The following is a 21,824-nucleotide window of genomic DNA, read 5'->3' on the forward strand; positions in this document are numbered from 1 at the left end:
TATGGAGTATGTAAAGAAGGCCGACTTATAATTTTGGGCTAAATTATTGGGAAAGATTGAAATAAATAAGATTATTTAGCATTTTAATTCCAAGTATAAGATTGGGATAAACTTATGTCCCAAAATAAGCTTCCGTACGTCCAAGCCTAGCCTCGGGTAAGTCGCTGTTAGTAACAGCGAATTAAGGGAAAAAAAAAAAAAAAGTTGAAAGTCGCTGTTAGTAACAGCGACTTTTAGCTTTTTTTTTTTTTTTTTTTTAAATTTAAAAACTAAACTAGCCGTTGTTAATTAGAAAAATAGCCGTTAGAATGTGAAAATAGCCGTTGTAATGTTGTTGTATAAATAGGTCCATCATTTCTTATACTTCATTTTATCCATTCTACATCATTCTTATTCTTTTCCATCAATTGTTAAAGTTAACATAAGGTATTTTGTTAGTTTTATTATTGTAAATGTAAACATTATTTTTGAAAGTTCACTAACGTTAATATATTATATGTATTATGTAGATGTCAAAGGAGCATTGTATTGAAGAGCTTTGTGAATGTGGTTATGAAGTTGAGATTAATACTGATTGGAGCGACTTCGATCCAGGGCGTGAATTTGTTGCTTACCCTTTCTACTTGGCTGACGGATTAGGATGCACATACTTTCGCTGGATTGCTCCGGAAGGTACAAAATGGCAGAGAGACTTAATAATACGGCTTGAGAAGGAAAAACAAGAGCTTAAAGATGAGGTATTTGATCTAAAGAGACAAATGGATGATATGGCACATAGGAAAGAAGAGACTGAAAGAATTATGAGAAAGTTAACTAAGCCTTCTTAGTTACGGACGCTAGTTTAACTTAATGCATGAAGTATGTAATTGGATTTGGATTTGTTGAACTTGCTTGAAATTGTGTTGAATGTTGAATAGCAACATCCTTATTTGAATATGATTGTATGTTTTTGATTAAATTTATGCTGCATTGTTCGCGGAATGATTCATCGCCCAAAAGTTTGAGTAGTTAACATCAATTCACTCATAATAAACGTGTGATACTACGGTAAAAATATATACATGTACATATATGTTACAATTTACACACAAAAGACCAACAGTTACAAATGAGTATGTACAAATGTTAAATAATTACAAAACTATTGTAATGCTAATCCTCCTCCTGTACCCTGTCTAATTGTGACGGTTTACGACGCCTCCTACGATAGTAAGATGCAGTCGCATGACGCTCGGGTAGGGGAGGGGATTGATAGTTTGATGATGTGGCACCCTGTGAGGACCCGCCACCGTAGTCCGGACACGTTAAGTCAACCTCCTCAAGATGAACGTCGGGTTGATGAGCAGATGACTCGTACGCGTACGTAGTGGTGTGGGGCGCAATTACTTCCGGAATGAAGTGTTGAAACTGCGTGCCTAGGAGTATGCCTTGGGCAATCTCCCGTACGGGCTCCTCTTGGGAGGAGCCGATGACTGATGCAATGCCCTGTGCCTGCAGTAAGACTTAATTATTAATGAAATGTTTAAAGTGTAAGTTGTATGGATAATAATTAAAGTTGAAGAATACTTACAAAGTGTGTCATCGTCGGTGCTGCGGGATTGTACTGGGATGCCGCCAAGATACCTCATGGTGTCATCCATCGGCGAGTAATGGAGAGGAACCACGGCATGTAATCCGCCGTAGTAGGTGCGCCTGCAGCCCTCGATCGGCGCACTTTGGGTTGTCTTTGCTCTGCAGTCCTACCAAACATTCTCTTCAACTTCACATTACCCATTTGACGATTGAAGTTGCTTAACAAATGCCGCAAGCAAAACCTATGATGGGCGTTTGGAGGTTGCCATTCCGGCTCCTCCATAGTTGCTAGAATGCCCGCATGCCTATCGGAAATAACGCATAACCCTGGACTATGCATCACATGCTTACGAACACAGCCTATAAACCAAGACCACGCGGCTATGCATTCTTTTTCGACCAAAGCAAAGGCAAGCGGGAATATTCCCTTGTTCCCATCTTGGGCAATCGCAGTCAACAACGTATGGCGATACTTACCATACAAATGTGTTCCGTCAATGGCAATAACGGGTTTGCAATACTTAAATCCCTCAATACTAGGTTGGAAAGCCCAAAACACGCGTTGGAAAGTTCTAATACTAGGACGGACATACACACCGACATCATTATCTTCCTTAAAGAACCACTCAACTACGGTACCGGGGTTTAAAATTTGCAGTGCCTTCAGGAAGCGTGGAAGAAGAGGATAAGAATCTTCCCACGTACCATAGATGGAGAGAAGGGCTTGCTGTTTAGCACACCAAGCCCACTTATAGGTCACTTCCACACCGAATTGGTCTTTGACCATTTGCCGGACAACAGAAACCTTAATTGATGGGTCTTGAGCAACACAATTTCTAATACGATTGTTAATCACGGAAGATGTCAAATGAATGTGCCCAGCTGACACGTTTTCAGTACTTAAAATACAACCCCCGTGCTTCCCTTTATAAGTAATTATCTCCCATGACGGTGAATAGGAGGTCTTCCTAGCCCTAAGCCTCCAACCACACCCTCTCTTACACTTCAACGTGAGCACGGTTTGATTTGAAGTCTCAATTCTGTACTCAACGTTCCTACGAATATGATACAATCTAACAGCGTCTAACAAGGCATCCTTGTTGTCAAACATCATACCCTTTTGAAACTCTCCTTCGTCGGTGTAGGTTGTATCACAATCCCAAGACCTCCAAGAGTTGTCCTCAATGTGTTCATCTAGAGGGGGAACCAGTGCATAAGGTGTAGGGGCAACGATTGTTGGAATGTTTCCTAAAGTCATGTCATTAGCTAAAGCCTCCTCGTCAATACCAACATCATCCTCAGAAGGAGCTTCAACGAATTCATTACTCTCACTAATAACATCATCCCAAGGCTCATTTGTATCTTCTAAGTTACAAGTATCATCATTTGTCACTTGAAATTGAAGTTGATTGGGTTCATTAGAAGGATAAGAGGAAGATGGCATAAAGGGATTTTGGGTTTCTTGGGTAGGGAAGGGCGTATGAGAAGGAGCAGAAGGAGTTATATTCATAAATGCATTTGTTTCCACTACGTTCACATCTTCGTTCCCTAGGGTTACCTCTTCTACATATAACTCTAAAGAAGGACTAGGGGTAGACCTTGAATACTCCCACATTGCATCTATAGCTTCCTCATCCTCAACCGGAAAAGCTAACAAATCTCCACTCAGATTGTATTTAAAACTTAAATTAACAGTACTTCTTGTAGTGTCAATGCCAATCCTAAAGCATATAAAATGTTTAAATTCATTCAAATCCATGTATGAGTTGCATGCAAACAGTTTACGTTTTCCCCCAACATACTTAACATTATTACTAGTTGATCGAATTGAACCATTCCAAAAGCATACAACGGTGACACGAAATGAAGCCATTTCTACAACAACACATAAAAAATCAACATCACCATCAACTTCATAAATATATGACCACTATACATTTTACATTCAACTAATAATTCTGGAACAAACTTTTAAAAGTGAGGATCAATGTAAATAACAACTACATTTGACATAATCGTAGAGCTCAAGTGTAAATGCCCACTACACATGACATACATTTTAAATTCACCACCAAATGAAAAAATTTATAATAAAAACGAACCTCAATTAGCTGTAGATCAAGAAGAATTACGTAATTGGAAGCTTGTCAACCTACATTAATGTGAAAATTGATTAAAACACAACAAACCCTAATTTTTCGAATATTGAAAAAAAACCAAAAAAAATTACCTTAGGTCAATCTAAGAAGACTACAGCACTAATTACTGGTACAAACTTGAAACTTGATGACCTTAGTTGAAGGAATGAAGATCCTTACAAGGTTCGAATGAAGAAGGAGAAAGTAGAGAATTGCGGGAGAAAAACTAAATCGCGAAATGAAGTGAGGAGGAAGAAGGATTCTGGAAAATTATAAAGCTAAAAGTCGCTGTTACTAACAGCGACTTTCAACTTTTTTTTTTTTTTTTCCCTTAAGTCGCTGTTACTAACAGCGACTTACCCGAGGCTAGACTTGGACGTACGAAAGCTTATTTTGGGACATAAGTTTATCCCAATCTTATACTTGGAATTAAAATGCTAAATAATCTTATTTATTTCAATCTTTCAATTATCGGTGTTGTTTTCACCTTATAGACAAAGGCCCAAAGATATGGCCTTTTGGTCAACGGAACTTGATAGTCTCTCATTATTTTTTGATAACTTTAGCTTTTTTATAATAAAAAATTTTAAAGATAAGTTTTTAATAAGTAATTTTTAAAACAGCTAGTCTGAGAGACATATTTCGAGTCCAGCTCATTAAAGATTAATACCCACTTATTGTATATTTAATGCCTACTTATATTGTCCTTAATGTTTATGTATCGTATCCTTAATGCCTACTTTCAATATCTTAAATGTCTACTTACATAATTCTTAGTGTTTACTTACAATATTTTTAAAATAATTCTTAGTGCCTACTTACAATATTTTAAAAATATATATATAATAGGCCTTTCCAATTAGAGATGGTCTCTCAAAGATATCGTCTCTCACAAGAATTTGTGTTTTTAAAATAATTGTTTGTTTATTCGAGCTTAAGGTGGGGGCTTGTTAGCTGCTAGCATAGCAAACAAGATAGAAAATGTTCTAATAAAGTCAACTACAGTCAAAAAGTTTTTGTTCGATATTATATATAGCGAACAAACTAAACTTGGTCAAATAAAATCACCTTTCTTTTATTCGCCTATTGTTAACCAGCTCCATTTTGTACGCAATTCCAACAAGACTTTGGATGAAATACTTCACATATGTTCAAGAAAGAGTTTCAAAAGAGTAAGTTTTAGACTTTTTGCTTAAAGTTGTAAATTGTATGTAGAAATTTGGGGAAATTTGAATAAAATAAGATTATTTAACAACTTAATTCTCAAAATAAATGTCCGTACATTTAAACCTAGCCTTGGAGTAAATTGCTGTTACTAACAGCGAAAGACAAAAAATAAATAAATAAATAAAAGCCATAAGTCGCTGAGAACTGAGAACTCTTTAATCTCTTAGGTTGGAACGAGGAAGTAACTGAAAACTGGAACCTTAAAACGCATTAAGTCGCTGTTACTAATAACGACTTACTCCAAGGCTAGGTTTGGATATACGGACGCTTATTTTGAAAATTAAGTTTTCACGAAACTTATTTTTGAAATTAAGTTGTTAAAACATCTTATTTTATTCAAATTTTCGAAATTTGGAGTATTTAATTGAGACTTTAAACCATATTGTCTTAGCGTTGAAATGTAAAGCACGTGTAATTGGAAACGTAGGGTTAGGAAAAAAAATCATATTCATTTGCTGCTAATCATATTCATTTGCTACAAATATTTTATTATTATTATTTTTGGTTTGTCCAATATATTTTAATCAACATTTAGTAATGAGTTTTACAAAATACTACAAATAACTAACACTAAATATTAAAATCCCTATAAACAGTCATTCAACCAATAACATAAATAGTAAAAAATAATAATCATACGGTCCTTCCAATAACTGTTAAATAGATAACTAAAATTTGTAATGAATTTTAAAAAAAGTTTTGTGTAATTTTTGCTCACACCATTCACAAGGGAAGGAAAAGATTATGATGTATTAATATATATCATTTGTTTCAATGAATTTACTACAATTTTGAAGTTATTTCATGTTCTCTTTTCTCATATTATTATCGACATATTTATTTTTTTTCTTTATTCTTTCTACATATTTTTTATTTTTTCCGTCTTTTTTTTATCATTACTTATAAGTATATTAAATAAATAAATAATCAATAAAAAATAGTGATATCATATGTTGGACAAATTTTAGATTAAGTACTTCTATTACCTTGATAATAATATGACATGTGAAAAGCAATGAGAGTAGTTACTGGTGAAAAGTAAGGTTGGTGGATGAAGGACATGGATAGTTGGACTGGGCCCATTTCCCAGCCTTCCTAATCCTACCCATCATTTCCCCACACACCCAAACCATGATCATTTAATAATGGTAATTAATCCACTATATTGGCAATTGGCATCACTATTAAGGGGGCGTTTGGTTGGGGGTATTAAGGAAAGGGAAAGGGAATGGAAATACCCCATTCCCTTTGATGTTGTTTGGTTCGCAGTTAGAATCATTCCCTTTCCCCATATTAAGGTTTTGGATTACCTAAAATGAGGTAATCCTCATTCCCTCCCTCCCCCTCCACTTTCCCATTCCATTCCCTTCCCCACAGCTGCTGCCTTCCCTTTCTCACTCGCGCCTCCTTCCTCACCATATTTCTCCTTCCTCGCGCCTCCATCCTTCCTGAACTGCGACGGCTGGGTTGATTTGGCCGGTGCTGGCGGCGGCTGCTCGGTTGAGGCTACGACGATGAGACAAGGAACAGATAAAGAGATTTGAAACTTGAAATAAAAACAAAACTTGAATTGAAGGTGGGTTGATTTGGTGGTGGGCCGTCGGCGTTGATGGGTCTGGTGGTCTTGATTTCACGTTCACCTGTTCACGGAAGCAGCAGTAGCAGCCAGCAGTGGCTTTGCGAAGTGCGAATAGGCGAACAACGAACTGATTCGCTCAGTGAACATCAGTGAGGGGTGGCACGTTCACCTGTTCACGCCTCGTTCATCTTCCTCAACTTCTCTTCTCTTCTTCTCAATCTCGATTTTGCTGCCTCCATTCTTCTTCGTGTTCTTGTTGAATCTGTGTTGTACCACCATTGATGAAAGCCTGCGTTTTTGATTCTTGTTGTAATTTCGTTTCTGTTGCGTTTTTGATTTTTGATGAATTGGATTTGTAGGATGAATTGGATTTCTGGGTTGTTCTACATAGATTTCTGTACCGCCATTGATGAACATCGTTTTGTTGTTCGAGTGAATTGAAGTTCTTCGCCATTGTTTTGTTCCTTTTCTGGGTTGTTCCTAATCTCTGTTGAAAGGGAATCAATTAATCCAACTTGAACCAAACAGTCACAAAGGGATTGATTCCGTTTCCTGAACACAACCAAACGACTAGGCTAAATTAGGGGAATCCATTCCTTTCTCCTTCATTCCCTTTCCTCATTCCATTCCGATTCCCTTGTGCGAACCAAACGCCCCCTAATAATGGTAGATAAAGATCATATGTTCTTCATTCTTGAAGCAACGGAGTACTAAAAGAACTGGCACGATGTTTTATACCTGGAAGTTTTGGAACATCAAGCCTTTCACATAACTCATCACAAAAGTGATTGCAATTTTTTGCTAGCAAGTCATAGGAGAACCCAGGCCACTCTCTACTGAGTTCCCTTAAAATCTGATTAACCTTAAAGATAGAAAGATTTGTTTGTCCCAGAACAATTTTTTCACGGTATGTATACATGGGATTTTTTGTAGCAGGGCAGCTAAACACTCCACTTCCTTGCTCACAGTATCCAAAAGACCACTCATCTTCTCCATACACCTGAAATCATGGCATGAAATTTTTCACCAATGACCCACGGTTCATTTCATAAAAAAAAATTTGATCATACAAATAGCCAATTACTCAGTGATAAAAACTGTATCAAAATAAAATCCCAAAGCAGCACTACCATAGTCAACGAAAATTATAATGATCATGAGTATTTGAATTTTGCAGGGAAAAGACTATATAATTCACATAACAAAATTCCAACCCCCTGCAACCATAGTTCAATAATCATTTAAATTGTTTTAGTCCACAATCATAGTGTGGGTGGTAAAAAGAGTGATGCTGATGCACTATGATAAACAGTTCAGCAGCTGAAAGGTTGCCGGTTGCTAGCACAAACAAACATCAGAACAAAGGACGACAATTCAGCACCATGACTAGGACAACTATGAATTACCAGATAGGGCAAGCTCCCAGATATACAACAGATACATGTAAAACCAATGAACACTGCAACAAGATTTATGATCCCTGATTAAAATCACAAGTACATTGTGGGAGTTCCAACAATCTTGCTGCTCGTAAATTGACAACTAAAGCTGGTAACCTAGAATTCTAAATACTATATACTGTAAACTAAAAAAGAACAAAACACCCTCCAAACTCAAGATATATCAATTCATATATGTGAATATATTCTTCACATAAATATAGTCCAGCTAAATCCAATTGAACTACCAATACGATTGCAGCTCAACATCATTCATCTGCTCGCAAAAATAAATTACTTCGCCAATATAATCTAACCTAAAATTTCCTCCTCCAAAAATAAGCCATAAGCTTGAAACTATAAATATAATTCTATAAACTTCCCTTAAAATACAAAAAAAATATCAATCAAACCGACAAATTGAGCAAATAAATCAAGCACGGAATACAAAACTAAATTAAAAAGCAATAATAAACAATAGTAAGAAGCTAAAACCTAGATCTAGATAAAATTGTACAACGTCAAAATAAGTCAAACTAAGAAAAAGACCTGTACAGCACTGTGAAAAATGCCGCCTAAACCAATACCATCTTTGAAGATCATATTGATCTGCATAATAGTGTTGTTCGTCTTTTCTGAACCACTGTTAGTCACATCGTAAACGTGTAGTATGACATCCGTCATCTCTTCCCTAAAAAAGATGCAATTACAATTTACAAACCCTAATTCTTCAATTACAAAACCCAAATTTCAAATCACCCCGAAAATGTCTCAATCTTTTCTTTCTCAAATGTAAACTTGTTATCGTAAGCAGAAAAAATGGTTTAAGTACTGTCTGAGAATTCTGGGTTTTGTTCTCTCTACAACTTAACTACAATCGGACGGCTGTAGCCTCTATGGATGGAAAAGTAACTACTCTTACTAAAGTAGTACTACTATTTCATTGTTGATATTAAATGATAATATATATAATTTGTAGTATAAATTTTTATAAAATGTATTATAAAACTTTAATTATAAAAAAATTTCACAATTCTTTATTGTCAGCTAATATCTTATTTTCGTATGATAATATATCAGAATTAATTTTATTTTATAAAGAGAATGAGACGATTGGAGGAAACATAATCATTTAATTTGAAAAGAGATTTTCTTATCAAAACTACACTACTTTTTCATCATCATTCCCACCATATTGAGTAATACCTACTACCAAACGGGTTGTAAGCACTATTTCAATGACCAGAGATGATATACGGGTAAAAACTAAAAATATATGGATTTTGCACAACATTAGCCTTAGTCGGAGGTGTTGAGCGGATATATCTACAAAATTTGGTGAATAGTGAAAGAATATGAGTATGAAAAGTCTCGGTCATAAGTAGTGGATAGATAGTGGATATAAAGTCTTACTCGTCGTATATTCATCTGCCCTGCCCGATACAAACTTGACCCGCCTCATACATTTCTGCATCATAGCTACAATATTTTATGTATACTATTGGCAAAAAATCGAGGATGTTCATCTTTCTTATTACATTGTAGGATTTATATAAAATTATACACAAAATTAAATTTGTAACAAATTTTAATTATATGTAGAGTATAACACGATCATGGAGCGAATGTGAGTGGATTTAAGGTGGGTATATCCATGACCAATTGCCCAAGTGGACATATATGGCTCGTTATGGGTGGTGAATATGAAAATTTTAAGTGTATAATTGAATAGATATCGGGATTTAATATTTTAAACTACAACGTAATTACAAATGATTTGGAGGGTGTTTTGTTCTTTTTTAGTTTACAGTATATAGTATTTAGAATTCTAGGTTACCAGCTTTAGTTGTCAATTTACGAGCAGCAAGATTGTTGGAACTCCCACAATGTACTTGTGATTTTAATCAGGGATCATAAATCTTGTTGCAGTGTTCATTGGTTTTACATGTATCTGTTGTATATCTGGGAGCTTGCCCTATCTGGTAATTCATAGTTGTCCTAGTCATGGTGCTGAATTGTCGTCCTTTGTTCTGATGTTTGTTTGTGCTAGCAACCGGCAACCTTTCAGCTGCTGAACTGTTTATCATAGTGCATCAGCATCACTCTTTTTACCACCCACACTATGATTGTGGACTAAAACAATTTAAATGATTATTGAACTATGGTTGCAGGGGGTTGGAATTTTGTTATGTGAATTATATAGTCTTTTCCCTGCAAAATTCAAATACTCATGATCATTATAATTTTCGTTGACTATGGTAGTGCTGCTTTGGGATTTTATTTTGATACAGTTTTTATCACTGAGTAATTGGCTATTTGTATGATCAAATTTTTTTTTATGAAATGAACCGTGGGTCATTGGTGAAAAATTTCATGCCATGATTTCAGGTGTATGGAGAAGATGAGTGGTCTTTTGGATACTGTGAGCAAGGAAGTGGAGTGTTTAGCTGCCCTGCTACAAAAAATCCCATGTATACATACCGTGAAAAAATTGTTCTGGGACAAACAAATCTTTCTATCTTTAAGGTTAATCAGATTTTAAGGGAACTCAGTAGAGAGTGGCCTGGGTTCTCCTATGACTTGCTAGCAAAAAATTGCAATCACTTTTGTGATGAGTTATGTGAAAGGCTTGATGTTCCAAAACTTCCAGGTATAAAACATCGTGCCAGTTCTTTTAGTACTCCGTTGCTTCAAGAATGAAGAACATTGTTGTTGGCTCTGCATGTGCATATTTTCGGATATATTGATATAATGAATTGTTTTGTTCATTTATAGGATTGTGTTGATTTAGTATGAAATTTCTGAGCTGATGTGATCATATGAAGTGACATACCAATTAGAAGTGTCAGTTCTGCTTGTAGGGTTCCAATATCGAATCATGCTGTAATGCAGTCCAAGATGTGTCATCATAAATGTCATTTTAACAATTGGTTAACATCAAGTGTCTGATGCCATCATCATTGTTGCATGTATATAGATGTACTTGCAGCAGTAATTTCTGTTTAAGCTGATTGCTGTGATGATCTATGATTATTTCAGTTCTTACTATTTGAATGCTTCTGATGTCCCAACAAAATTTCAATGTAATAATAGACTATTCTGGTTTTGCAGGTTGGGTAAACAGATTTGCACATGCTGGTGATGCTGCAGTTGAAATAGCAGGAAACACTGCATATCGTGTAAGATGACTGCTCAACTTTGTATTTAAGACTATGTTTTTATTATCTTGGTGTTCCATGTATGCATTTTAACAAACGTATTACATAATCATCAAAAACTCCAATGTCTTTTCCTCTCTGAAGAACTATACCCAATGGAGTATTGTCAGGATGTTTGTTGCTAGAGTGAGTATAGCATGAGAGCAAAGCTATTTTCTTCAAAATTATTTGCCGTTGTTCTGTCAGCTCTTTTACATCTTAGAGGCTTAGAGCTGCATTAGTGATATGGGAGATATATGTCACTTGTCTTCTTAAAATAGAGATTTTTGTAAAGAATTTTGGTGGTTTTGTAGAAGAAGATAGCATCAGAAAGAGTGCTAAAGTTTAGTTGATTCCATGATATGGTTGATGCTTAGACTATCGTCAATGTTTGTCCTGTTCCAACGCCTAGTTCTGTACTTCATGGATGATCTTCTATGTCCTTTTTCATTTAAACCTGGTATCATTAGTGATTTAGTATTTTGTTCGATATCATGATGACCAATTCCTGATGCTATGTTACCGCAGTTCAAACAAGTTAAGACGGAGATTGTCACGGCAAGCAAGGTTGCATACCGTTTTCTTGCAGGAATTGCATCTAACTCACAACGATCCCCGGACAACCAGAGCTCTAATAGGAATTCACCCCGACTCCAAGTGTCTTGGTTTAAGAATCTCATTCCTGCTGGTGATAAACCTTCCACGAGTTCAGTGCTAGAAGGACCAAACCAGGACGTTATTAGGCAACAGCAGCAACTTGGTGATGAAGCATCACCGCCTCTAAGACAGAATTCACGTCGTGACAGCTGAGTAACTTGAATTTTATCGCTTTGAAACTGTATCTTTGTAAAATTCGCTCTGATTTATCGCTTTAAAACTTGTGTTCTTTATCGACTCAAATGACTTGAAAATTTGTTAGTCGCTTCGATCTTGTAATGAAATGTTATTTATATTATTTGACCCCACAATTTGGGATTGTAAAGGACAAATAGGTTTTATATCTAAACAATATAATTATATTCCCTTGTATTTCATGATCCTATTTTTTTTCACCGTTCTCAGAGCATATATTCGACATTAAATATCTATTAATCATCATCATCATTATATCTAGTGCTGTAGTGCATCCCACCCATAAATTATTATGGTCACGACAACCTATATCCATAAAAGAGGATGTGATCATCGACTTGAAAATAATTCTTAGAATGATAGTCCTAATGCATTTCATTAAACAATTACAAAAGTAATCTAATAAGATTAAATAAATTTATTTTAACTGGTAAATGCCAATGAAAATCATGTACAAGTTTATGAGAACGAGCAAATAGAGAACTTGTTCCACAATATTTGAGAAATAAACTATAGATTCTTTTCTTTGCCGGAGTTAAAAGGCTACTAAACAATTTGATTCCCACTGAATTGAATCAAGAGAACCTTGGTCATGAAAGAACAAGGCATTTCTTTCCAGAATTCCATGCGAATGCAAAAACCTCGAGTCGATCATCTAAAGAACCCAATGATAGTTAAACAAACACGAACATAACCCATTTAAAGCACAATCACAAATATATTGTCAATCTATCAGTAATCAGTATCTCCCAGTCTCGACAAAAAACAACTCAATTCATCCTCTACAAAACACAACGAACACAAAGAACTAAACCACAAAGAAAGGAATCACGATCGACACAACAAAGTAATCAAAGTCTTGGGTACTAAAAAAAGAAAAAAAGGCGTATCAGGGCAGCAGTATATACACATTCATTGATTATTCAGTGCTATTCTGCCTCATTCTATATTGAATATAATTAAAACCCTTAATTCGGCCATCTCAACATCGGTTGAAGAAAACCGTCGACACGTGCATCGTCTTCGATCTGGAGGGATGAAACAGCCTGTGCTGCGATGAGCCCGGCAGAGATATCATCGTGGCTCCAAGATCCATCCTCAAAGCATGGCAAGCGGAAGTTTTTCTCGAGAGGAAACAAAGAAAGTGGCTGACGGATTTCTCCAAAGTGATTCCACTCTCGCTCTTGTCCGTAAGCTCCTGGAAACCAGCCAAAACTCTCAACAGAGCACTTTCGGTTTTGATGGGATGAAAGGGCACGATGCCAAGTGCCGAAGTCTTCCTCTTTGTTAAGAACGATTCTAGGCGTGTCATCGGAGTCTTCTCCAAGTAAAACATGGAGAGCAACCGCTTCAGCAATTGCAGCACCCTCTTCATCGAGCCTCTGTTGCTCTTCTTGCTTCAACTGTTTCTTCTTCTCGAGCTCCATTCGAATGGCAGCAGAAGTCGCCAAAGCTTTCTCCAACCTCCTCCTTTTCTTCTCGGCTTGCTTAATGCGATCGAACTCATCCTTCACCTGCTTCTTCTTTGGCTTTTTCACGTGTGCGGGTTTTTCTGACTCCATCTTCGGCCTTTAAGTCCGATGAATCTCTTGACTGTAGTATGTTAGTAAGATTTTAAAATATAAACTACTTTACGGAGTGTACATTTACTCTTAACTATCACTCATTTATTTCAACAATTACTCTCCTGTTTTATTCTATCTTCTCTATATTATCACACTTTTTGAACAATAATGATGACTTTGGATACTACACCCACTCGGGACTGTAATTATACCTTATCTTACGAACAATACAACCCCAAAATGAGACAATGGGAGAAAGGAGAAGATCAAACTGGTAAGATGTGGATAACTCATTCTGCAGTATCATCGTCCTCAAGTTACCACAGTAGTCGCATTCACCCATTTGTTGTACACCAGAGGTAGATACAATTTAACTCACATACGGCAGCAGGAGCTCAAGAAGTTTACATCACCTCACTGCAGTAATGAAACATGAAATTAAGGTAAGGATCATCAGCAACAACAAATCACACCGCAGCAGCAAACTTGTTCTTGTTAGTGATAACAAAGAGGTTGTTTTTTAATTGACGTTTGGCGACAAACATCATCTTCAACTTCGAATATATAAGTCGTCGTCATCATCATGCCCTGTATATCCCGTTCATAGAAAACTATGATCAGGGTCTGGGGAGGGAACGAAGGTGGCAACTCATACCCATAAAGGAGAGTGCGGCCAAAGAGTACCTCAGTTTGAGAAAGATGCACAGATAACTTCTAGTATGTAAGTGCACAAGCAAAAAAACATTAAAGTCCCAATAATCACCAAAAATGTGAAAGCACATATACTATCAGGACATAACCCCCATAACCATCTACACAAACATCAAAGTACTAAGGTAGCAGATAAGTGTATGCTGAAAAAACAATGCACACATTACACAATCGACGTTCTATAAGCTTACTAGAACAACAATAGTATCGACAACTGTAAGCCTATCCAGAAACATATATGCTTATTGCTTCTAAACATGACATTAAAGACCACAATATACAAGAATCTAGATACAACATCCCAATGAAATGATTCCACATTTTGACCTCGTCCTAAATGAAAGCTAATGAACCAAAGCTAATGAACCCCATCTTAACCGCATCCTCAATTACTTCTCCACATCCTGAATTTAGAATATGATTGTGGACTAAAATATTCTAAATGATTTAACCACCCTCATCAAGGCTAAGAAACCCGTCTTAACAACCAAACAAACAAACCAAAAACATTCATCTCCTTTTAAGAAATAAGTCCACAACTAAAACTATAAGAATTCAACCACTGAATTGGGGATTTGGGTACACTAACTCTTTTCTACAACTTTTTTGCTCAAAAAATAAACATAATTCATCACTCTAGCTTCAATTTTTCAACAATTAACACCAGATCAAAAAAAATTCAATATAAGAAATACCAACCATTTGTTTAATTGTACTAAAATTTTCCCATCAAACAAGAAAATTCTATAAAAAATTGATGTTTAATTTCAATCTATTGTAATTTATAATCAGGGGAAATTGAAAATTCATTTTAGTATCATCAACAGGCTAAATAATTCTACAAAAATCATCATCCACGATATAATCACATAGAGATCCCACAAAAAAGCATGAATGGGCAAATTAGATCTGACGCACGAAATTAAATGAAACAATTATCTTGGAATCAACATAAATACCCTTAAAAATCTAAAATTATGAACAACTAAACGGATCCCTAATTCCAAAAATTAATCCTAAATCATAGAAGACAACAATCTAAATCAAAATTTTTTACTTTTTTTAAAAAAAAAATATTATTATGATTAACACGAAATAAATTCTTACCTTGATTGGATCAATAAATTCAAGAAATATCCCAAACCTTTTTAACCCAGATGCTTACATCGATTAACTAAAATCCCAGACTAATAGATCCAGAAATAAAATTAAGATTAAAAAATATATATAAATGCGGAGAAAAAAAAAGAGAGAACTAAAGGAGGAAAAGGGAAAGAAGAGAAAAATGAAGAGATTATCACAAAGATATTGGTTGGTATGGAAGGGTAATTTAGTAATTTAAATTAAGCACGTGTCGATTGCTGATTGCGTATGATGAGAGTTAAATCTAGAATTTTCAGACACGTGAGAGGGTATTGGTGTGCCAACCAGTGTGGATTTGAAAACAAGTTTCTTTACGCCATCTTTAATGGTGACCTTTAAAAAAGGTCATCACACTCTTTTACAATTTTTCTCTCTCCTAAAATTTTATCTTTTAACCTAATTTTATTAACAATGACTTCTTTTAAAAGGTCATCATCCTCATTTTCTTACTTTTTTTCTACCCCACCATAATTTCTCTCCCTTAATTTATCTAACATTTATCTTTATTTTTTTATAATAATATTTTCATGTACAAAGGTAATATAATTTTTTATTTGATTAAAATAGATCTACTATTTTATAATTAAAAAAAATTATTCTTTTAATAAAAATAATATTTTTTAATAAATATAAATATAAATATAATTTTTAATAAATATTTTTTAATATTTAAGAAAAATTCGTTAACTTCAAATAAATATTACAATGCACATACATCAAATAAATACATAATTAAAACATCATTTTTAAACATTACATAATTAAACCATCATTAAAAACAATACATAATTAAAACATAATTAAGACATTACATAATTAAAATATCTACTGACGATTGTAATTCTGAAGGTATTGTCCGAGTTGAACCATCATATCAGCTTCCCATGGCTGAAGAGTTTCCTTTTTGCTTAATGATTCATAGATCTCCCAATTCATTCGATATTCTTCCAGTTGAAGTTGTTTTTGTTTTCGGGCTTCTTTTTGTTTTTGAAGTTCTGTCTTCTCTTTCATTATTTCTGAATTAAGTCGAAGACTCTCTCCAAATGCACTCAAAGCTTGAATTGATTGATCTGCGACCATCTTCTTTGTCATGCGAGCCTTAGCCTTCTTCACACCCTCGGGGCGCGTGGATGATCCTCCTTGAGGTTCACTTGTTGGAGTTTCAGAATCTTCTTCGGTCCTTGATATTTTCCCACTACTTTTACTACTAACATCATCAGTTGGTTGTTGATCCAATTGTTTTTTTTGATTAGTTTTTACCACTTGCTTCCACTTGTTATACTTTCTTAAAATTTTCCATTGCTCAATCAAGTTAAAGTTACCGTGTTTTCTTTGATGGATTAAATGCGCTTCTTTAAGCACATCTTCGTCTGTCGTGCCACTCTTCTTCCTCCTAACAGCCTCATCATAACTTCCAGACCACTTCAAACATGCTGGAGCAACTCTACCCCAACGACATTTAAGCATGTCGGCGGTTCTTCGTGGGATCAGATGGGGTCGTTCCATCCTCGCTGCTTCATAAGCTTCCTTAACTTTCTGCCACCTCACTCTTATCTTTTGGTTGGTGCTCACAATTGGATCTGTACTTGTGTTCATGACTGAACATATGAGAGCAATATCTTCAATCAAATCCCAACTTTTCTTTGAATGTATAGGGGCTTCATCATTATTATTAGGTAGCTGTTGAGATGGTTGAACCAATTGAGTGAAGCTCGGTGGTGAACCAAATTGTGAAACTAGATCTTGAAATGATGGTTGCGTGTAAAGACTAGCATCAACATGATGAACAGAATTTCCTCCATCTTCACCATATTGAACATCTTGATCATTTCCTTGATTTTCATCATCATCATCATCATCATCATCATCATCATACTCCATCTCATTTTCATCTAAACTTTCACCCCTTATTGGAGTTGAATACATATCAATATTAGAGTTGACATTGTGAGATTGATGATGGTGGTGAAACATAGTTTGAGAATTTTGGGTATTTTGAGGAACATAATAAGATGATTTTGGGATATTTTGAGGAATATAATAAGAAGAATTTGGAGTATTTTGAGAAAATGAAGGATTAAACGGAGGATTTTGATATTGAATTTGAGCACTTTGATTGTGAGAAGATTTTTTCCTTGGTTTTTTTTACATGGATTTCTTCCATAATTTGGGTTATTTGAATCCATATTTTTTTTTTGGGATTTTTGAAATGATTACTTTGGTATTTTTTTAAACCAAAAAAAGTAGGAAAATAAGAACAAAATATGTAAAAAAAAAATTATGTCAAAAAATATCAATATGGGTCTCATTTTATAGATCTCGAAAAAATATGACCGTTGGTATAATTTTTTTTTTTTTTTAAAAAATTATTTTAATACTAAAATAGCCGTTAAAGGCAAAAAACGGCTATTTTTTCTCACCCAATCAGAACGCGCCACGTGGCCTGCAGCTGACGCACGTCAGAGACATGCAGGGGGCAGCAGGCTGTTAAATTTCAATGCCCAATCAGAACGCGACACGTGGCATTAAATTTTGAAAAAAATTGGGATGACCGTTCAAATGAACGGGTCATCCATTAATATTTTCCCCCAACCTTTTGCATGACCAACCTAAAAATAGATCACCATTTTTAGCATTTTTCTTATTGTTGGGTCATGTGACCCAATATTAGGTCACCAATAATAGTGCCCTTATGGGATCCCAATTTGGGGAAGTTGAGGTCATATTTGGTAATTTAGATACCTCGACCTTTCTAAATCTTACTATGACGAGTGTTTGGTTTTTAGCATTTCGGTTCACTTTTTTGTTGGCTTTTACATTTTGAAATGTATGTTTTATAATCACCATAATTTTAATAAATTTAACCCAAAGTATTATTTATTCATTATATATTATATGACATATCTTGCATAATTTAAAAAAATTAAAAAAGAAAAAACAACAATAATACTAAGCGAGTCTTTATGTTTAATATGTCATAAAAAGTGGTTTCTTTGCTTGAGGATTTCGCAAGCAAAACCTGAAATCAGGGTTAAATCAACGAAAAATGATGTTTAAGGAAGAAGGAGGTGAAGCATGGGGATGATTTCGCTCGATCACATAAGGTTTCTTTTGTTGATAGAGGAGTAAGGAAAGATGAGGGAGCAGCATTGATACTAAACAGAAGGTTTGAAAATAGAAGAATGTAAATGTAACAGTAGATTCACTGTTCATTTTTGCAAAATGAATAGTGACGATACCTTAGACGCTTTTTATAGTTTGTTATTATTATTATTAAGGATAGGTAAAAAATTAAGTTTGAGAATAACTACCTTTCAGTCCCAAACTAAGGTGATAGATATTCACTAACAAGGAACAAAATAAACTTGACAGTCTTTATATGTTTGTTAATACTAAAAAAACAAAGGACATCGAGGTCAAAATAAATCTCAACTTTATTTGATATTAGTAACAACAAACGATAAACTAAGGTCGAAATAAGCATCTTTCTTTCACCCATTAGTTCGTTGTTACCAACGAACAAAAGAAGATTGACTGTTTTGACTTGTTCTCTTATTTATTAAACTAGCCGTGTCTGGTTAAACCAGTTGCTTATATGTTTATTGTTAATATCATCGAACAAATGATCTATAGAAATATTAATGATCTATAGAAATATTATTTAATTGCCTAGTTTCATTCCGTCTAAGATCTCATCTTCCTCTCTCAAATAATCATTACAATAAAAAGCAGTGTCACTGGGGTATAAAGTTGAGTCTTGTATTAGACCGTCTCACCATAAGACGAGCCCATACAAACAGCTCATTAAAAAACAAAAAAATAAAACTATGAAACTTGAATTATATAGGGCAGTGGTTCTTTTTTAAAGAGTTTGGAGGCAGTCCAATTGAGGCCATCTCACGGTGAGACAGTCTCAATAATGAAGTAGTGAAGTTGGATATGATTGAAATTAAAATGAACAAATTCTTGTGAGAGAAGGTCTCTTTGAAAGACCACTCTAATTGGGTGGACTCATTATTTATTTTTAAAATATTGTAAATAAGCATTAAAAATGATGTAAGCAGACATTTAAGACATTGAAAGTAGGCATTAAGGATACGATAAGTCAGCATTAAGAATAATATAAGTAGGCATTGAGAATAATTTAAATAGGCATTAAAAATACGATAAGTTGACATTAATCTTTAATGGGTTGGGAGATTCGTCTCTCAAAAAGACGGTATTTCAAAAGACTTCTTGTTAAAATGACTTCAATCCTGACCGTTAGTTTGTTGCTTGTAGTTAAGGCTCATTATCAACCCATGAACGTTAAGGCCCACTAACAACCCATGAAAGTAGTTAGAAACCCATTCAATCCGCCGCTCCATACTCCACAAAACCCTAAGCCCTAATTTCACCTTACAAAAACCCTTCGCCTCCTCCATTTCCCCATCATATTCTTTCTTCAATTCCTCTCAAACCAATCATCCTGTTCTAACATGAGATCCATAATCTCCCAGGTGATGAAATTCTTCCTTACCTATTAAATTTCAAAGCTATATTTGTTTTCCGATATTTCAAAACTGTTTCAAGATTTACGACTGCAGTGATGAGCCTTATTTGTGGACTAGAGTTTCTGACCTTACTGGTTGAAGACAAACCCTTGGCTGTCTGAGCAAATTTCTTCGTTTTTCTTTATTAATTTTTTGCAATCTTTTTTAGGTTTATAGAGATTTTAATATTTGTTTCATCGTAGTTTTGAATCGGGCAAATGATGAAAAATCAAAATAATCTTAGCGGATTTCAGTGAGATTATTAATATTTTCAATAATCCATGATCTGATTGTTACACACACTGACGCCCTATTCCTACAATTTTATTTTTTTTCAAATCTAATTAAATTTTTGGTGCAATGATGAGATAAAACACTTCGGTGTTCAGGGCAGTGGACAAGATCCAATTTCAATTGGTTTTTGCCGTGAGCCTTTTAATTAACGACTTCTCCTTCCACTGAGCTAAATCATAGATGATTCTTTTTTAATTTTTTATATTTTTAATTATATTTGTTCTTCAATAATCCATGATCTGAATGTCACACAATTACGCCCTATTTATACATTTAAAATTCAATTTTTTTTTTCATATCTAATAATTTCACAATTTAATCTTTGATGCGATGATGAGATGAAACACTTCGGTGTTCAGGGCAGTGGACAAGATTCAATTTCCATTGTGTTTTGCCGTGAGCCTTATAATTAACGACTTCTCCTTCCACTGAGCTACTCAAAGATAAATCTATTTTAAATCTCAAATGTTTTTCTTCAATATTTATTAATTTATTTTGTATTTTAGATAATTACATAAAATAAATTAATTGCGCCCATTACCAATTCTGGGGGATGATGCAGTTCCTCTTGGCATAATGGCTCGGGCGCTAAATCAATCTAGCAGTGTGGTATATCCTGATTGGTGACTTTGTTTTTTGTGTCATATAATCCTGGAAACGCCACATATATTTCTAATTTATTTGTTCATAATTAATTAATATTGCAACAAAATTTGGTATCATTAATGGAAGATTGGAGACTTGCAGTATGAAAGCTTTTCATGAATTTAATCTTTTTGATTTTGCACCGTTTAAAATTTTGGAGCAAATGTATGTGGGTGGACTAGAGTTAGTTGGATTTTGGAGCTTGTAAATGTTTGTGGGAATTGCTGTGATGAAGCTAATTGTGGACTAGAGTTTCTGACCTTTTGGTTGAAGACAAACCCTTGGCTGTCTGAGCATTTAATTGCAAATACATATAATTGTAGATATTATTTGATTATATTATAAAATTAATGGAGAGTGGGTGGGAATTGTAAATATTTAGAAAATATATTTTATAATATAAGAAATGGGAAAAAATGGAATTTATAAATATTAAGAAAGATTGAATTAATGTTATAATGTAAAATTAAGTTGGGTGTAAAATTAAGTGAGTAATTTCAATACTTTGTCTTGAAACATAAAAAAATTTCAACTTTGATGTTCTTTAAAACTTAATTTTCAAAATAGTGTTCATATAATAAAATAGTTTTATTAAGCAATATTTTTTTAGTTTGGTAGTTTCAAACCTGGAAGTGGATAAAAACCGTTTTGTCAAGAAAATATGTGCTTTTAAAATAAAGCAGAATAAGTAAAATATCAAAAAAAATTCTTTTACATACAATTAAAAATCTCAATCAAATTCAAAAGTCAAAATCAATTAAGAGGTTTGTTGAAGATAGTGTATCTTTGTGATATATCATAAAAATCAAATGAATTTTTAATATAAAAAAGTAATACATTGAATATTATAATACTTTAACATTACACATGCATTGAAGGACATGTTTGCTTATTTTGACCTTTTTTATGACATACATGTGACTCGTATTG

The 21,824-nt window shown here is 34.3% G+C and overlaps 4 protein-coding genes and 6 non-coding genes across 11 annotated transcripts; 7 read left to right on the forward strand and 3 right to left on the reverse strand.

Annotated features, from left to right (window-relative positions):
- Positions 1-1,027: 1,027 nt before the first annotated feature.
- Positions 1,028-7,341, reverse strand: LOC130806264 (uncharacterized). The gene is made up of 4 exons (XM_057671276.1): positions 7,255-7,341; positions 3,675-3,724; positions 1,571-3,447; positions 1,028-1,491 (listed from the first exon to the last, which is right to left on the reverse strand). The coding sequence occupies exon 3, from the start codon at positions 3,443-3,445 to the stop codon at positions 1,625-1,627; it is 1,821 nt and encodes a 606-aa protein (XP_057527259.1). The 5' UTR covers positions 3,446-3,447; positions 3,675-3,724; positions 7,255-7,341; the 3' UTR covers positions 1,028-1,491; positions 1,571-1,624.
- On the reverse strand, positions 3,767-8,901 carry LOC130806265 (deSI-like protein At4g17486). The gene is made up of 2 exons (XM_057671277.1): positions 8,505-8,901; positions 3,767-7,516 (listed from the first exon to the last, which is right to left on the reverse strand). The coding sequence occupies exons 1-2, from the start codon at positions 8,637-8,639 to the stop codon at positions 7,205-7,207; spliced, it is 447 nt and encodes a 148-aa protein (XP_057527260.1). The 5' UTR covers positions 8,640-8,901; the 3' UTR covers positions 3,767-7,204.
- A 1,436-nt stretch (positions 8,902-10,337) lies between these two features.
- Positions 10,338-12,192, forward strand: LOC130805941 (uncharacterized; the record flags this gene model as incomplete). Its single annotated transcript, XM_057670795.1, has 3 exons — positions 10,338-10,605; positions 11,067-11,134; positions 11,681-12,192. Coding segments are annotated over 3 exons (618 nt in total), but the record flags the coding sequence as incomplete, so codon positions are not given.
- A 510-nt stretch (positions 12,193-12,702) lies between these two features.
- Positions 12,703-15,661, reverse strand: LOC130805940 (uncharacterized). 2 transcript variants are annotated; one of them, XM_057670794.1, is made up of 3 exons: positions 15,388-15,661; positions 13,782-13,986; positions 12,703-13,597 (listed from the first exon to the last, which is right to left on the reverse strand). In XM_057670794.1, the coding sequence occupies exon 3, from the start codon at positions 13,564-13,566 to the stop codon at positions 12,973-12,975; it is 594 nt and encodes a 197-aa protein (XP_057526777.1). In that variant the 5' UTR covers positions 13,567-13,597; positions 13,782-13,986; positions 15,388-15,661; the 3' UTR covers positions 12,703-12,972. The 2 variants fall into 2 exon arrangements, with proteins under 2 accessions (XP_057526777.1, XP_057526776.1); XM_057670793.1 differs by having other exon boundaries at positions 12,703-13,986.
- A 4,338-nt stretch (positions 15,662-19,999) lies between these two features.
- On the forward strand, positions 20,000-20,085 carry LOC130807108 (small nucleolar RNA Z157/R69/R10). The gene has a single exon (XR_009040480.1). It is a non-coding gene; the product is annotated as a small nucleolar RNA Z157/R69/R10 (small nucleolar RNA).
- Positions 20,086-20,167: 82 nt separating this feature from the next.
- On the forward strand, positions 20,168-20,266 carry LOC130807113 (small nucleolar RNA R11/Z151). The gene has a single exon (XR_009040484.1). It is a non-coding gene; the product is annotated as a small nucleolar RNA R11/Z151 (small nucleolar RNA).
- A 43-nt stretch (positions 20,267-20,309) lies between these two features.
- Positions 20,310-20,422, forward strand: LOC130807116 (small nucleolar RNA Z152/R70/R12). Its single transcript, XR_009040487.1, has one exon. It is a non-coding gene; the product is annotated as a small nucleolar RNA Z152/R70/R12 (small nucleolar RNA).
- Positions 20,423-20,573: 151 nt separating this feature from the next.
- LOC130807114 (small nucleolar RNA Z152/R70/R12) lies at positions 20,574-20,686 on the forward strand. Its single transcript, XR_009040485.1, has one exon. It is a non-coding gene; the product is annotated as a small nucleolar RNA Z152/R70/R12 (small nucleolar RNA).
- A 102-nt stretch (positions 20,687-20,788) lies between these two features.
- Positions 20,789-20,921, forward strand: LOC130807128 (small nucleolar RNA snoR80). Its single transcript, XR_009040498.1, has one exon. It is a non-coding gene; the product is annotated as a small nucleolar RNA snoR80 (small nucleolar RNA).
- Positions 20,922-21,111: 190 nt separating this feature from the next.
- LOC130807107 (small nucleolar RNA Z157/R69/R10) lies at positions 21,112-21,195 on the forward strand. The gene has a single exon (XR_009040479.1). It is a non-coding gene; the product is annotated as a small nucleolar RNA Z157/R69/R10 (small nucleolar RNA).
- Positions 21,196-21,824: the final 629 nt, after the last annotated feature.

Source organism: Amaranthus tricolor, chromosome 2 (assembly GCF_026212465.1).
Source record: "Amaranthus tricolor cultivar Red isolate AtriRed21 chromosome 2, ASM2621246v1, whole genome shotgun sequence".
NCBI lineage: Eukaryota > Viridiplantae > Streptophyta > Magnoliopsida > Caryophyllales > Amaranthaceae > Amaranthus > Amaranthus tricolor.

Excerpts from the sequence above, each read along its gene's own strand:
- LOC130806264 (XM_057671276.1), bottom strand. The coding sequence starts at position 3,445 with ATGGCTTCATTTCGTGTCACCGTTGTATGCTTTTGGAATGGTTCAATT.
- LOC130806265 (XM_057671277.1), bottom strand. The coding sequence starts at position 8,639 with ATGACGGATGTCATACTACACGTTTACGATGTGACTAACAGTGGTTCA. Across the intron at positions 7,517-8,504 it reads TTTTTCACAGTGCTGTACAG|GTGTATGGAGAAGATGAGTG; the intron begins GTCTTTTTCTTA and ends CCATGATTTCAG.
- LOC130805940 (XM_057670794.1), bottom strand. The coding sequence starts at position 13,566 with ATGGAGTCAGAAAAACCCGCACACGTGAAAAAGCCAAAGAAGAAGCAG.